Source organism: Pseudophryne corroboree, chromosome 8, assembly GCF_028390025.1.
Source record: "Pseudophryne corroboree isolate aPseCor3 chromosome 8, aPseCor3.hap2, whole genome shotgun sequence".
In the NCBI taxonomy this organism is placed as follows: domain Eukaryota; kingdom Metazoa; phylum Chordata; class Amphibia; order Anura; family Myobatrachidae; genus Pseudophryne; species Pseudophryne corroboree.
Window position 1 is genome coordinate 350798839 of NC_086451.1, and position 16830 is coordinate 350815668.

The 16830-nt window shown below is 46.1% G+C and overlaps 1 protein-coding gene across 2 annotated transcripts in view; it reads right to left on the reverse strand.

Moving 5' to 3' along the window:
* STK26 (serine/threonine kinase 26) overlaps positions 1–14142 on the reverse strand; it is a 208185-nt gene extending 194043 nt beyond the window's left edge. The window contains exon 1 of one of the 2 annotated variants that reach the window (XM_063937499.1): positions 13802–14139. In XM_063937499.1, the coding sequence (XP_063793569.1) occupies positions 13802–13843 (42 nt within the window). In that variant the 5' untranslated portion in view covers positions 13844–14139. Of the gene's footprint in view, positions 1–13801 lie in introns of both variants that reach the window. The other variant, XM_063937500.1, reaches the window with a different exon arrangement.
* Positions 14143–16830: the final 2688 nt, after the last annotated feature.

The following is a 16830-nucleotide window of genomic DNA, read 5'->3' on the forward strand; positions in this document are numbered from 1 at the left end:
TGGCTCCTCCCCCTATGACCCTCCTCCAAGCCAGTTAGGTACTGTGCCCGGACGAGCGTACACAATAAGGGAGGAATTTTGAATCCCGGGCAAGACTCATACCAGCCACACCAATCACACCGTACAACTTGTGATCAAAACCAGTTAACAGTATGATAACAGAGGAGCCTCTGAAAGATGGCTTCTTAACAATAACCCGAATTAGTTAACAATAACTATGTACAATTATTGCAGATAATCCGCACTTGGGATGGGCGCCCAGCATCCACTACGGACTCCGAGAAATAGAATTATCGGTAAGTAAATTCTTATTTTCTCTATCGTCCTAGTGGATGCTGGGGTTCCTGAAAGGACCATGGGGATTATACCAAAGCTCCCAAACGGGCGGGAGAGTGCGGATGACTCTGCAGCACCGAATGAGAGAACTCCAGGTCCTCCTTAGCCAGAGTATCAAATTTGTAAAATTTTACAAACGTGTTCTCCCCTGACCACGTAGCTGCTCGGCAAAGTTGTAATGCCGAGACCCCTCGGGCAGCCGCCCAAGATGAGCCCACCTTCCTTGTGGAGTGGGCCTTTACAGATTTAGGCTGTGGCAGGCCTGCCACAGAATGTGCAAGTTGGATTGTGCTACAGATCCAACGAGCAATCGTCTGCTTAGACGCAGGAGCACCCATCTTGTTGGGTGCATACAATATAAACAACGAGTCAGATTTTCTGACTCCAGCTGTCCTTGCAATATATATTTTTAATGCTCTGACAACGTCCAGTAACTTGGAGTCCTCCAAGTCACTTGTAGCCGCAGGCACTACAATAGGCTGGTTCAGATGAAATGCTGACACCACCTTAGGGAGAAAATGCGGACGAGTCCGCAGTTCTGCCCTGTCCGAATGGAAAATCAGATATGGGCTTTTGTAAGATAAAGCTGCCAGTTCTGACACTCTCCTGGCCGAAGCCAGGGCTAGTAACATGGTCACTTTCCATGTGAGATATTTTAAATCCACCTTTTTTAGTGGTTCAAACAAATGAGATTTTAGAAATTCCAAAACCACATTGAGATCCCACGGTGCCACTGGAGGCACCACAGGAGGCTGTATATGCAGCACTCCCTTAACAAAAAAGTCTGGACTTCAGGAACTGAAGCCAATTCTTTTTGAAAGAAAATCGACAGGGCCGAAATTTGAACCTTAATAGATCCCAATTTGAGACCCATAGACAATCCTGATTGCAGGAAATGTAGGAATCGACCCAGTTGAAATTCCTCCGTCGGAGCACTCCGATCCTCGCACCACGCAACATATCTTCGCCAAATGCGGTGATAGTGTTGCACGGTTACTTCCTTCCTTGCTTTAATCAAAGTAGGAATGACTTCTTCCGGCATGCCTTTTTCCTTTAGGATCCGGCGTTCAACCGCCATGCCGTCAAACGCAGCCGCGGTAAGTCTTGAAACAGACAGGGACCCTGCTGAAGCAAGTCCCTCCTTAGAGGTAGAGGCCACGGATCTTCCGTGATCATCTCTTGAAGTTCCGGGTACCAAGTCCTTCTTGGCCAATCCGGAACCACTAGTATCGTTCTTACGCCTCATTGCCGTATAATTCTCAATACTTTTGGTATGAGAGGCAGAGGAGGAAACACATACACCGACTGGTACACCCAAGGCGTTACCAGCGCGTCCACAGCTATTGCCTGCGGATCTCTTGACCTGGCGCAATACCTGTCCAGTTTTTTGTTGAGGCGAGACGCCATCATGTCCACCATTGGTCTTTCCCAACGGGTTACCAGCATGTGGAAGACTTCCGGATGAAGTCCCCACTCTCCCGGGTGAAGGTCGTGTCTGCTGAGGAAGTCTGCTTCCCAGTTGTCCACTCCCGGGATGAACACTGCTGACAGTGCTATCACATGATTCTCTGCCCAGCGAAGAATCCTTGCAGCTTCTGCCATTGCACTCCTGCTTCTTGTGCCGCCCTGTCTGTTCACATGGGCAACTGCCGTGATGTTGTCCGACTGGATCAACACCGGTTTTCCTTGAAGCAGAGGTTCTGCCTGGCTTAGAGCATTGTAGATTGCTCTTAGTTCCAGAATGTTTATGTGAAGAGACGTTTCCAGGCTCGTCCACACTCCCTGGAAGTTTCTTCCTTGTGTGACTGCTCCCCAGCCTCTCAGGCTGGCGTCCGTGGTCACCAGGATCCAATCCTGTATGCCGAATCTGCGGCCCTCCAATAGATGAGCACTCTGCAACCACCACAGAAGAGATACCCTTGTCCTTGGAGACAGGGTTATCCGCTGGTGCATCTGAAGATGCGACCCTGACCATTTGTCTAACAGATCCCTCTGGAAAATTCGTGCATGGAATCTGCCGAATGGAATTGCTTCGTAAGAAGCCACCATTTTTCCCAGGACTCTTGTGCATTGATGTACAGACACCTTTCCTGGTTTTAGGAGGTTCCTGACAAGCTCGGACAACTCCTTGGCTTTTTCCTCCGGGAGAAAAACCTTTTTCTGAACCGTGTCCAGAATCATCCCTAGGAACAGCAGACGAGTTGTCGGCATTAACTGGGATTTTGGAATATTCAGAATCCAGCCGTGTTGTTTTAGCACTTCTTGAGACAGTGCTAATCCCCTCTCTAGCTGTTCTCTGGACCTTGCCCTTATTAGGAGATCGTCCAAGTATGGGATAATTAATACGCCTTTTCTTCGAAGAAGAATCATCATCTCGGCCATTACCTTTGTAAAGACCCGAGGTGCCGTGGACAATCCGAACGGCAGCGTCTGAAACTGATAGTGACAGTTTTGTACAACGAACCTGAGGTACCCCTGGTGTGAGGGGTAAATTGGAACGTGGAGGTACGCATCCTTGATGTCCAAGGACACCATAAAGTCCCCTTCTTCCAGGTTCGCTATCACTGCTCTGAGTGACTCCATTTTGAACTTGAACTTCTTTATGTACAGGTTCAAGGACTTCAGATTTAGAATAGGTCTTACCGAGCCGTCCGGCTTCGGTACCACAAATAGAGTGGAATAATACCCCTTTCCCTGTTGTAGAAGAGGTACCTTGACTATCACCTGCTGAGAGTACAGCTTGTGAATGGCTTCCAAAACCGTCTCCCTTTCGGAGGGGGACGTTGGTAAAGCAGACTTCAGGAAACGGCGAGGCGGATCTGTCTCTAGTTCCAACCTGTACCCCTGAGATATTATCTGCAGGATCCAGGGATCTACCTGCGAGTGAGCCCACTGCGCGCTGAAATGCTTGAGACGACCGCCCACGAGTCCGCTTGAGAAGCCCCAGCGTCATGCTGAGGCTTTTGTAGAAGCGGGGGAGGGCTTCTGTTCCTGGGAAGGAGCTGCCTGTTGGTGTCTCTTCCCCCTTCCTCTGCCTCGTGGCAGATATGAATATCCCTTTGCTCTCTTGTTTTTAAAGGAACGAAAGGACTGCGGTTGAAAAGTCGGTGTCTTTTTCTGTTGGGGAGTAGCTTGAGGTAAAAAGGTGGATTTCCCGGCTGTAGCCGTGGCCACCAAATCTGATAGACCGACTCCAAATAACTCCTCCCCTTTATACGGAAAAACTTCCATATGCCGTTTTGAGTCCGCATCGCCTGACCACTGTCGCGTCCATAAACTTCTTCTGGCCGAAATGGACATAGCACTTACCCGTGATGCCAGTGTGCAGATATCCCTCTGTGCATCACGCATATAAAGAAATGCATCCTTTATTTGCTCTAAAGACAGTAAAACATTGTCCCTATCCAGGGTATCAATATTTTCAATCAGGGACTCTGACCAAACTACTCCAGCACTGCACATCCAGGCTGACGCTATAGCTGGTCGTAGTATAACACCTGTATGTGTGTATATACTTTTTTGGATATTTTCCATCCTTGGATCTTTAAGTGCGGCCGTCTCAGGAGAGGGTAACGCCACTTGTTTAGATAAGCGTGTGAGCGCCTTATCCACCCTAGGAGGTGTTTCCCAGCGCGCCCTAACCTCTGACGGGAAAGGGTATAAAGCTAATAACTTCTTTGAAATTAGCATCTTTTTATCGGGGGCAACCCACGCTTCATCACATACATCATTTAGTTCTTCTGATTCAGGAAAAACTATAGGTAGTTTTTTCACACCCCACATAATACCCTGTTTAGTGGTACCAGTAGTATCAGCTAAATGTAACGCCTCCTTCATTGCCAAAATCATATAACGTGTGGCCCTACTGGAAAATACGGTTGATTCGTCACCGTCGCCACTGGAATCAGTGCCTGTGTCTGGGTCTGTGTCGACCGACTGAGGCAAAGGGCGTTTTACAGCCCCTGACGGTGTTTGAGGCGCCTGGACAGGCACTAACTGATTGTCCGGCCGTCTCATGTCGTCAAACGACTGCTTTAGCGTGTTGACACTATCCCGTAATTCCATAAATAAAGGCATCCATTCTGGTGTCGACCCCCTAGGAGGTGACATCCCCATATTTGGCAATTGCTCCGCCTCCACACCAATATCGTCCTCATACATGTCGACACACACGTACCGACACACAGCAGACACACAGGGAATGCTCTTAACGAAGACAGGACCCCACTAGCCCTTTGGGGAGACAGAGGGAGAGTTTGCCAGCACACACCAAAAGCGCTATATATGACAGGGATAGCCTTATAATAAGTGCTCCCTGTATAGTTGCTTTTATAATATAATTTTTGCCACTATTTTGCCCCCCCTCTCTTGTTTTACCCTGTTTCTGTAGTGCAGTGCAGGGGAGAGACCTGGGAGCCGTCCTGACCAGCGGAGCTGTGTAAGGACAATGGCGCTGTGTGCTGAGGAGATAGGCCCCGCCCCTTTTCCGGCGGGCTCGTCTCCCGCTCTTTAGTGTATTCTGGCAGGGGTTAAATATCTCCATATAGCCCCGGAGGCTATATGTGAGGTATTTTTTAGCCAAATAGGTTTTCATTTGCCTCCCAGGGCGCTCCCCTCCCAGCGCCCTGCACCCTCAGTGACTGCCGTGTGAAGTGTGCTGAGAGGAAAATGGCGCACAGCTGCAGTGCTGTGCGCTACCTTTAGAAGACTGAGGAGTCTTCTGCCGCCGATTCTGGACCTCTTCATGTTTCAGCATCTGCAAGGGGGCCGGCGGCGAGGCTCCGGTGACCATCCAGGCTGTACCTGTGATCGTCCCTCTGGAGCTGATGTCCAGTAGCCAAGAAGCCAATCCATCCTGCACGCAGGTGAGTTCACTTCTTCTCCCCTAAGTCCCTCGTTGCAGTGATCCTGTTGCCAGCAGGACTCACTGTAAAATAAAAAACCTAAGCTAAACTTTCTCTAAGCAGCTCTTTAGGAGAGCCACCTAGATTGCACCCTTCTCGGCCGGGCACAAAAATCTAACTGGCTTGGAGGAGGGTCATAGGGGGAGGAGCCAGTGCACACCACCTGATCGGAAAGCTTTACTTTTGTGCCCTGTCTCCTGCGGAGCCGCTATTCCCCATGGTCCTTTCAGGAACCCCAGCATCCACTAGGACGATAGAGAAATGCATTCTGTGCTTAGACTTAGGTCCCATTACCATGATATCTCATTATGGTATGCAATTATTCCAAAATACGGAAAAATCAGTTATCCAAAATACCTCTGGTCCCAAGCATTTTGGATAAGGGATACTCAACCTGTAAATGCATTCTGGGACTGTACTCACAGGCATATACACCAAGAGAATGTCATAGTTAGGCCTTGGCATTGAAAGAGGGTTCACTTCTCACATTACTGCATATTAACACTTGTGTGTTCTAATATGAGGTAAAGAACATGAATAGTAGGAAACAGCATATCCAGATAAGACAAACCTACAGAATTTATCAAAACATAGCTACCAAGAGGCCCAGGTGTCTGACCGCATTAACAACATTTTCAATTGTAAAATAAGTTACTGGTATGTCTATGCATATGTAGGCATGCTATTCAGGCAACGTAATGCTTAATTGTGGACAATGCTGAACAGTTTCATTCCATCACTTGTGTTGGTGTCCTAATTGCTGGGAAAAATGCTTAATACCAGCACATTCAATTATCATGCTTACCAAAATATGGTGTGTGGAACAAGCAGCACCCCGACAAATCTTATTAAAAAGAAAAACCTGCAAATGTGTACTGTAATACTAGAAGCAATGATGCCAGGGTTAGAGCAAGTAACAAAGGGATAGATGTATTAACCTGGAGAAGGCATAAGGAAGTGATAAACCAGTGATATGTGCAAGGTGATAAACGCACCAGCCAATCAGATCCTGTTAATTTACATATTGGAGCTGATTGGCTGGTGCCTTGGTCACCTTGCACATATCACTGGTTTATCACTTCCTTATGCCTTCTCCAGGTTAATACATCTGCCCCAAAGTTCACAATATTTAAAAATGCATATAAAGTTCATTTTCCAGTGGATATATGTACACTTAAGGGCCCTACACATATGGCGATGTGCCGCCGAAGTGGCAGACGGCCGATACGTTTCTTCACTCCCCCGTCACCCTGCTCCATAGCAGTGCATGCTAATATGGATGAGATTGTCCATATTGGCCTGCATGCATAAGCGATGGGGCACCAACGATGAACGAACGTGGGGCTGTGCATCGTTCATTGTTGCTGCCTCCACGCTGAATGATATGAACGAGTTCTCGTTTATTAATGAACGAGAACGTTCATATCGTTCAGTGAAATCTGCCAGTGTGTAGGGCCCATTAAAGCGTTGAGACAGCAAACCTAGTAGCCCGCTCTGTCTTTTCTGGACTTCATACTCATTGGGGTCGATTCAATTCACTGACAGTTGAATAGCGCCAGGAGTTTGCTCCCGGCGCTATTCAATACAGCGACGAGTAACCCTCAATTGTCGGGAATTCTTCTCTCATCCCCGGGGGATGAGAGAAGAAACCCAACAAAAGTGCTGCCGCGCGGCCGGCGCGAGGCTGAGTCTATCGGGAATCAGCCTCGCGCCGGGGAGTTAAGTCGGAGAATGCCCGTTCTCCAGACAATTCAACCTGTTTAGTCGGCGAGAACGGGCCATCGCCGACTTAACTGGAGCTGAATTGAATAGCGTTGGGAGCTCATTCCCGGCGCTATTCAACTGTCGCTGAATAGAATTGACCCCATTGTCTTATGGCCATTAATACCACTTTTACACCACCCCAATAACCTGGGTTTTGTAAAAGTTTGGTGTAAAAGTGTCCCCAAAAAATAACCCTGGTCCAGTGGATAACAGTGCAGCGTAAACAGGTGACCTGGGGGCCCGTTACAAGAGAGGATGTCATTGCCAAGCGCCAACACAGGCAAGCCCCTGCAGTAGTCTGGGTCCTGGATGTGGTGTAAGTGGATTTTCAGGCTGCTATGACATGACTTGAAACCCGTGTTCAGTGACCCAGGCTGGACTCTGGTTTTTGGTGTAAAAGGAGTATTAGAATCTGAAGTCCACTGTACTGATCTCTGTATTATAAATAAAGTAGCCACATGAAGAAGGTTGACAAGAATGCTCTGAGAGATAAAGGGATGATAAGGAGCAGACTTAAGGCTGCTACACACGGGGATGTGTGCTGCGATCTAGCACGAACGCTCAGCACACATCTCTCCCCCCTCTCAGCGCGATGTGTGCTGAGCGAGGGGGGAGGACTGCTCATTTCACCCAGCAGGGAAATGAGCGATCTCACTAGATTTGGTATGCATGCCAAATCTAGTGCCAGCGATAGCGGTGCGCGGAACCGTGCATCGCTGTCACCCTACACACGGAGAGATACGTGCTAAAATTCTCAGCAATCTAGTCAGATTGCTTAGAATTTCAGCACAGATCTTTCTGTGTACCCCCCCCCCCCACCCCCCCCCTTTAGGGGGAGATGTACTTAGCATGGCCACCAATAAGGTAACATTTATAATTTGCATACTATAAAATTATACGAAGCAGCCAATTGGTTGAGCAACTTCTCCACTCTTTTCACTGCTTCGTACATCTCCCACTTAGGGGCAGATGTGGAGAGAGAAACTAACAACCAATCAGCTCCTAATTATTTTTCAAACACAGCCTGTAACGTGGCAGTTAAGGTCCATACACACTTAACGATAAAATGAGCGACGTCGCTCATTTTCCCCCTCCTTGAGCGACGTCGCTCATTTTATCGTCAAGTGTGTATACCGCCAGCGACGACCGATGCGCGGCCCCGCGGGTCGGCAACGATCGTCGCTGTCGGTAGGGCATGCATGAAGGATGTGGACTGTCGTCCACGACCTTCATGTAGGGCTGGCGGGGGTGTGACGTCACTGAGCGATATGAGCGGTAATATCGCTCAGTGTGTACAGTCGGCCGCCGACCGGCCGGCCCGGGAGGGGGAAACATTAGACGATGTCGCTCACAGAGCGACATTGTCTAATGTGTATGGACCTTTAGGAGCTGATCGGCTGGTATTTTCTCTCTCTACACTGCTCAGTACATCTCCACTTAGCATGGTATTCTCCTTATGATTTATGAAAGTGTTAGCATGCTGCATTACTGTAAGTGGCAGATAAATGTAAAGCTGGGCATCTTGGCAATGCCTGGCGGCACATCCCACTAAGTTGAATGGCCACAGGTCACCTTTAATTCAGGTTTGGGCAGATCCCTACTGTAAGAAGCCACCAGATTTCTAAGGACAAAATTTCCAGACACATTGGCAGGGTAGCCGTACCTGCGTAACAAAGTATGGTAAATAACACGCTCCCGTCGCTACTCAATTCAGCTCAAGTTAAGTCGGTGAATGCCCGTTCTCCCGGACTTAACAGGTTGATTTGTCAGGAGAACGGGCATTCTCCGACTTAACTCCCCGCCGCGATACGGATTCCCGACAGAATCAGCCTCGCAGCAGCACTTTTGTCGGATTTCCTCTCGCATCCCCCGGGGGTGAGAGAAGAATTACCGACAATTGAGTGTCACCTGGCGCTGTATTGAATATTCCCGGCGCTATTCAACTGTCGGAGAATTGAATCGACCCCTAGTATAAATGTAGATGTAAAAATATGTTATCCATCCTAAATTATTAACTCAAATAATGAAATATAAAGGTAATCTCCATAATGAGTTTACAGCTAATAGACAAATACATACCTACCAACGGGATCGGTATAATATACCGCCGTAAGGGATTCCGAATGTCACTATAGCAACATCTGCATCCTGTTTGGCAGAATGCCGGCAGGGGGCAGAGCGAGCGTCGGGATCCTGGCATCTGTATTGAGACAGCTGGGATCCCAATGGGCAGTATGTTAACCAAATACCCTACCAACGGCATAAAGGGCGGAATTTAAATGTTTGTCCGCCAGCATCTGCATTTCTGCTCACACCTCATTTGAGCGCCCAAACTGCACTTTTTGCCATCGTGCCCAGCACTTTGGGTTTAGCGGCTAAACATGGCACAAAAAAAAACCCAAAACACCTGATTTGTGCCCCGCCATCTCCTGTCACTTCACACATTCATGCACAACAATTGAATTCCACCCAAAAACTCCACAAGAGATGTCATCCTGATGTCAACTCTTACTTCAAAAAAATAAATAAAAATTATTATATATATATATATATATATATATATATATATATATATATATATATATATATATATATATATATATATATATATATCTATCTATCTATCTATCTATCTATCTATCTATCTATCTATATATATATATATATATATATATATATATATCTATCTATCTCAAATTACAGTGTGGCCAAGCACTTCCTCCAGTAGTTGGGTTGTTCTGGTATAGACATTGTTATCATCATCCTCAAAATGTTGACATTTAAGATGCCGACACAAGCTATAAACCGTTTTAGGGTGTCAACCTGGTGTCTGACAGTTTGACCCATGTCAACGTTCTGATCTCGACCTTATGAACGTTGACATGGTTACAGTTGGCCATTTCGACTGAATACCGTAACACTAGTCCTATCACCTCCATCATTTATTTTTCATTATTTACATAACTGCTGCATAAGCACACCAAAGTTACTCAACTTCCAGCAGATGAAATCACTACAAATCCATAGCAATTTAACACAATTATGCAATTCCAGCCAGCAGGTAAAACGCGTCAATTTGGGGACTATTACTACATGGTCAAAGTTACAATTGGATTTGTTTTTATAATAAAAAATAAATATTTTTTCAGATTTCAGCAAACAGAATAGCTTCCCTTCTCTGAGATTAACATGGCATCTCTCAGTTAGAGACTAATGGGGGGACTAACCCATTTTAGATCAAGAATCAAATATCACCAGCACTGTTTTATAATACTAAAAAACCATGCAGGTACTTCATGGTACAATGGAGGATCGGAAAGTAAAAGATCAATGAACACATACATAGACAAATATCTTCACCATGAAAGTCAGACCGCTATGCATAACTGGCTGTTCCTGGGCACAAAGACTGGTCAGGGATATTGGGTCAGTTTGGCCAAGGGCTGACCCACTGTTATGCAGTGCTTTATTACGGAAATGTTCCGACTTTCCCATGTTATCAGAACACAGGGCAAAGCAGGGTGAATTGTACAGCGTTCATACAGCCCCGTCACATATTCAGATCAGTCACTTCATCTGTCTACAAACCCTACTACCAAAAATAAACCAAGGAAGATTTTAAATATCAGTCTCAAAGCATATAATTAAAGTGAAGTCACAATGCAGCAGGGAATCACTATGTACACACCCACAACAGAAGAAGTGTCGGCCTAGGTTGTGGCCTTCAATATACTTTTGACACCACTAACACTGTACTTACTGTATGTATAACAAACTAAACAAAGAAAAAGACAGAACAGTTTTGTATATATAAAAACAGAGCAAATAATTTTGACATGAACACATCCGATTTTTTTGTTAGGTACAGGTGGGATGATAATAGGTCTAGATTGCAGATCATAGTAAAAAGCAGAAGAGAATCAGAGTTTATCGGACTTGGAACACAACCAAGCAGAAAAGGCTGATATGACACATGTATTCCATTTCTGAATTATGACCTTGAAACAAAGAATTTACACACAAAAAAAAAAAAAAAAATTGAAATCAGGTAATCCAACACGACCTAACATTTTCCCTATGCCTAAGCATCTTTAATAATAAACTCTATTGTCTTTCACAAGCCCTCTATAGTGCACAATTACAGGCTGGTGACTTAAGCACCTTGGAAGAAGAAACAAAGGCCCTCATTCCGAGTTGTTCGCTCGCAAGCTGCTTTTAGCAGCTTTACACACGCTAAGCCGCCGCCTACTGGGAGTGAATCTTAGCATAGTAAAATTGCGAACGAAAGATTCTCAAAATTGCGATTACACACCTCTTAGCAGTTTCTGAGTAGCTTCAAACTTACTCGGCATCTGCGATCAGTTCAGTGCTTGTCGTTCCTGGTTTGACGTCACAAACACACCCAGCGTTCGCCCAGACACTCCTCCGTTTCTTCAGCCACTCCCGCGTTTTTCCCAGAAACGGTAGCGTTTTTTCACACACACCCATAAAACGGCCAGTTTCCGCCCAGAAACACCCACTTCCTGTCAATCACATTACGATCACCAGAACGAAGAAAAAAACGTGAGTAAAATTCCTAACTACATAGCAAATTTACTTGGCGCAGTCGCACTGCGGACATTGCGCATGCGCGACTAATCGCTCCGTTGCGAAAAAAAAAATAACGAGCTAACAACTCGGAATGACCCCCATACTCAATCTGCACTCAGCAATACACATTACAATGGCCAAACACTAAATATACTCAGCACTTTTATCCAGTGTCCATAAATCTGCAGCAGGGTTGCATTTAGGCTTAATATATGCAGTAATACATTACTGTCTTGTTGCAATGTCCAATTTATTTTTACTGTTTAAACCAGGCATGTCCAAACTGCGGCCCTCCAGCTGTTGAGAAACTACACATCCCAGCATGCCCTGACACAGCTTTAGCATCCACTGACAGCAAAACTGTGTTAGGGCATGCTGGGATATGTAGTTTCACAACAGCTGGAGGGACGCAGTTTGGACATGCCTGGTTTAAACCCTCCTTCAAGCGAGGCCTGAGGTGTATTACTAAGCAACATCTTAAAGAGTGCGGAAAACAATCCTAGACCCCAGAAAAGCTGGGAATGCAGGAGCATATAGATAGCAGCTAGTGGCCATAAGGAAAGTGAGTGTGGCTCATAGGGTCGACCAAACTTAGGTCGACTACCATTGGTCGACAGTAACTAAGTCAACACAAGCATTAGGTTGATAGGACAAAAAGGTCAACATGAGGGTTTTTTTTTAAACAAAATTGGTGTCGTTTTCGTCGTAGAGTGACCGGGAACCCCAATTAGTGCACAGTGTCCGCTAGCCATGCTTCAGGCAAGGTGCCTCGCTGCGCTTCGCACAGGTTACCGTTCCCAATAGTAGTCCATGTGAATCGTAAAGTATGACAAAGCTCAACAAAAAAAACGAAAAAAAATGGAAAAAAAAATTGTGAAAAGCTCATGTCAACCATGTGTCATGTCGATCTAGAACACGTCAACCTAGCATCCAGGTCAACCTAAGTGTGGTCGACCTAGAGACTGGAGGTTTTTAAAAAGTGTAAAATAGATGATTATTGCACTTAATGGTTGAAAAATTCTAGCCAGTTTTTTTTCCCAGCAAATTATTTAGTCTTTCCAGCATTTGGGGTACAGAAAAAATATGTCTGTACACTAATTTTTCTGTGTTATGATGCAAGTTTGGGATAAACACTTAACTCTCATCTTCAAGTTCAAAAACCCCTCTCCCATCAATACAACAGCTCAAGGTACCTGCCCCACATCATTTAACCCAGTAACCCAGTAAAGTCTGGATCTGCGGTGTCCCAACATTTTTAGCTCAATATAAAGATTTTCCTAACTTTTCATCTCATGCTGATGGATGTGGGGAGTGCGCACTAAAATACAAGTATTTTATATAGTAAAAAAGAAAAATAAGCATTCAGAGTTGTATCACAAATGCAATTCACAGTGCAAGTCTGCCGTGAGAACAGTTCTCAAGAACCCAATTCGCACCTAATTGGACTGACCCCAATGTTTAGGCTAGGGTGGAAAATAAGTGGACTGAAACCCAGTAATATAATACGGTGACAAGATTGCTGAGAGAGTTGTAAATTAATCTTTCGCAGCAGATTTTAGATAAGCGAATGGCACAACTAGATACTCTTACAGTAGTAACAGCTACAGCCCACAGCATTGTGCATAGTGTTATAAAGTGACATTCACCCTGGGAAAAACACGCTATAGGAACCGGCATCACAACCAGGAATACAATCAGATTCCTGAAAAGCATTTTCTTAATACAACGCTGAAAATAATGACAAAGTGACGGCAGACAGGTAACAAGCCCAATTGTAGCACAAAGCTCTGGCTGAGATGTTGACACAGGGCTGGGAGATCGCTGGTGCTGTATATATATCACAATATGAATATACTGACATGTCCCACATGACATAGGCTCTGCCAGTGTTACAGCCTGAGAGCTGAACATGTCACACACAGGGTAACCCTGTCAGGTGTGTGACCAGACTACAGGTGTGCTCCCAGCAGGGCAGGTACATGTCAGCACAAGGGATCATGGGGGAAGGATGCTCACACCCTTCATGTATACACATATGACGGCGAATGCAGCCCCCGAGAGGTAAACATGCATTTCCTCTACATGTATGACTTGCGCTGAGATCATACATGACACGCAGACCCTCGCGCAGTACCCACAGACACATGGGTGATCAGAGCCACGGAGGGCACGTTAGAGCTACCCCAACCCTGGCCGGGGCCTCTCACCTGCATCCCAGGCACTTGTACGGCTACCGGGGAATGAGCCATGGCGGCGTTGAGGCCTCCTGCTCCGGCTGCGTGCGAGAGGAGGGCGGCGGTCGTGGGCTCCGGGGCCCGCGCTGCTGGAGAGAAGAGACCGGGCTGCTCTGGCTGTCACTATCCGGCTGTGAGCATGTCTCGGCGGGCGGGCGGCGGGGAGGGGGGGAGCGGGGAGAGCTCAGCAGGCGAGCGGCGCCATATTGGGAGAGGACTGGAGGTTGCGGCAGCTTCTTGTGCGCAGGGTGGAGCCGCCGGGCTAGGACCGGTCACGTGATGCGGCGCTGACGTCACGACGGCCGGCCCCCTCCCCAGACCGAAACCATTGTGCTGTGAAGGTGTAACCTGCGGCGGGGGCAGGTGTGGGCTCTCTCTTGCCACAGGCAGCACCCACCAATCCCGGCCCGCAAGCAGGGTGTCCTCGCTCTGTTCCTGCACGGCTGCGGGACTCGGTACAGCCACTGGGCGCCTTACTCCAGCCCTTCACTGAGGGGCAATCCTGTCTCAGTTTTGTAGTTATTTGATTGCGATGTAAAGCAGATACAGGGAGGTATTACCTGTGTTCAGTGTCGGACTTGGGCATGAAGGGCCCACCGTGGAAATGCAGTGGTAGGGGCCCATTCTTAGAGGCTTGGCTAAACATTAGCGCTTGGGCTGGGCCCTTTGATAAATAATACAGGTTGAGTATCCCTTATCCAAAATGCTTGGGACCAGAGGTATTTTGGATATGGGATTTTTCCGTATTTTGGAATAATTGCATACCATAATGAGATATCATGGTGATGGGACCTAAATATAAGCACAGAATGCATTAATGTTACATATACACCTTATACACACAGCCTGAAGGTAATTTTAGGCAATATTTTTTATAACATTGTGCATTAAACAAAGTGTGTCTACATTCACACAATTCATTTATGTTTCATATACACCTTATATACACAGCCTGTAGGTCATTTAATACAATATTATTAATAACTGTGTATTAAACAAAGTTTGTGTACATTAAGCTATCAAAAAACAAAGGTTTCACTATCTCACTCTCACTCAAAAAAGTCCGTATTTCGGAATATTCCGTATTTCGGAATATTTGGATATGGGATACTCAACCTGTATATATAGTAAATACTGGTAGTGCATGCATGATAATGTACCAGATTAATAACAGCAATGCCCTGTAGAAAATACATTATACTGCACAGGACTATGGTGTAACATATTCAAAATGTATAATTGAGAGGGTGGGCCCCCAGGCAGTGGGGTCCACCGGTGGTTTCCCCTGTGCCCCTATAGGTCAGTCGGAGCCTGCCTGTGTTACTATATACTGTATATGTATACAGCAGCTTATCCAGAGCCGGCCCTAACCAATATGATGCCCTAGGCAAGATTTTGGCTGGTGCCCCCTAGCACCGCTGCTAGTTCCGCCTCTGACCCTGCACCCCTTTCCCAGCACCATCACCCCCCACCCATAGCAGTCCTTTTTTCTTTTTTTTCCTACCCCCTGTAATTTAAATAAGAACAGTGTGCACATTTGGCCTTACACATATGCCGCACATTATTAGTGCCCTTATACACATAATGACACACATAGTGCCCCTTACACATATGTTACACATTATTAATGCCCTTATACACATAATGACACATGTAGTTCCCAGCGTGAGTCAACTGGCAGCTCTGCTAACGTCGGGTGCCTATTTTTTATGAAAATGCATCTTATTTGTATTGCTATGAGGCTAGGATACACAAGCAGCTTCTGCTGATTAAAATGATATGTGGCATGCCTATATACTGTGTGCGACTGTGGCTGTATCTGCGTACGAAATGCTACACACAGAATATAGGCATGCCGCATATCATTTTAATCAGCAGAAGCTGCTGATGCCCCTAGGCATACCAGATGCCCTAGGCAATTGCCTAGTTTGCCTATACCTAGGGCCGGCTCTGAGCTTATCCATACGGCAGCCTAGTCTCCTGCACAGGACCTTGATTACTCTCACCCATTTTAAATGAGTTTTATAGGAAGGGGTCAGAAAGTTGTACATTCAAAGTGCTCTATGGGGTCATCCAGCTGTTGGCACATAGACTTTTGCTCCCTATAAAAGGACTTTAATTCTTTGGTGGCTCAGATGTGCCAGAAACCCGCCTCGTCCCTATAATCATTATGGGACGCATTTTGCACCTTTAATGTTGTATCCCATACCCTCCAACTGTACATTTTTAGCAGGTACAGTACCTTTTTTATGGTCTGTACCGATTTTTGGCTCTCCAAACTTCCATTGAAAGTATAGGAAAAGAGGTGTGGCCTTTACCCGTGGCCACGCCCCCTTTCCTAATTTGTGCCGATTTTTATGTGTAAAATGTTGGAGGGTATGATATCCCATTAGCCATAGCCACAAGTGGGTCTAGGGGGTAAGTTGCTATTGCAACAGCGTGAAAAGGGCACCTCATCTCCACCTAAGTGGTCTGATCTCGCCCCCGGAGTGAAATGTAAAAGAGCATGATGTGCCCTCACTCATGCTGAATGTAAGATGTAATTAAAATGTTCTGCACTCCTGAAAGGTCCCGCATTAGGGAGAGAACTCCCACACTCCCAAGAGAGGAATCAATTCTCCCTTAGAGAACTTGCCTGCCACATGGGGGAATAATGGTGCCATTAACCAGCTACTTTGATGACACCAATCTTCTCATCAAGCCCTACCTACCTCCTAATTTTTTACTTTGCCCTCCCATAACCTGAAAGTGAGGTAGGAAATGTAGCACCACATGAATGAGACTTAGGGGTCTATTTACTAAGCCTTGGATGGAGATAAAGTCGCTGGAGATAAAGTACCAGCCAATTGGCTGCTAACTATCATTTTTCAAACCCAACCTGTGACATGGCAGTTAGGAGCCAATTGGCTGGGACTTTATCTCCGTCCAATTTATCTCCATCCAAGGCTTAGTAAATAGACCCCTAAATTGAAGGAAAAAAATGAAAAGTTTAATCAATGGTG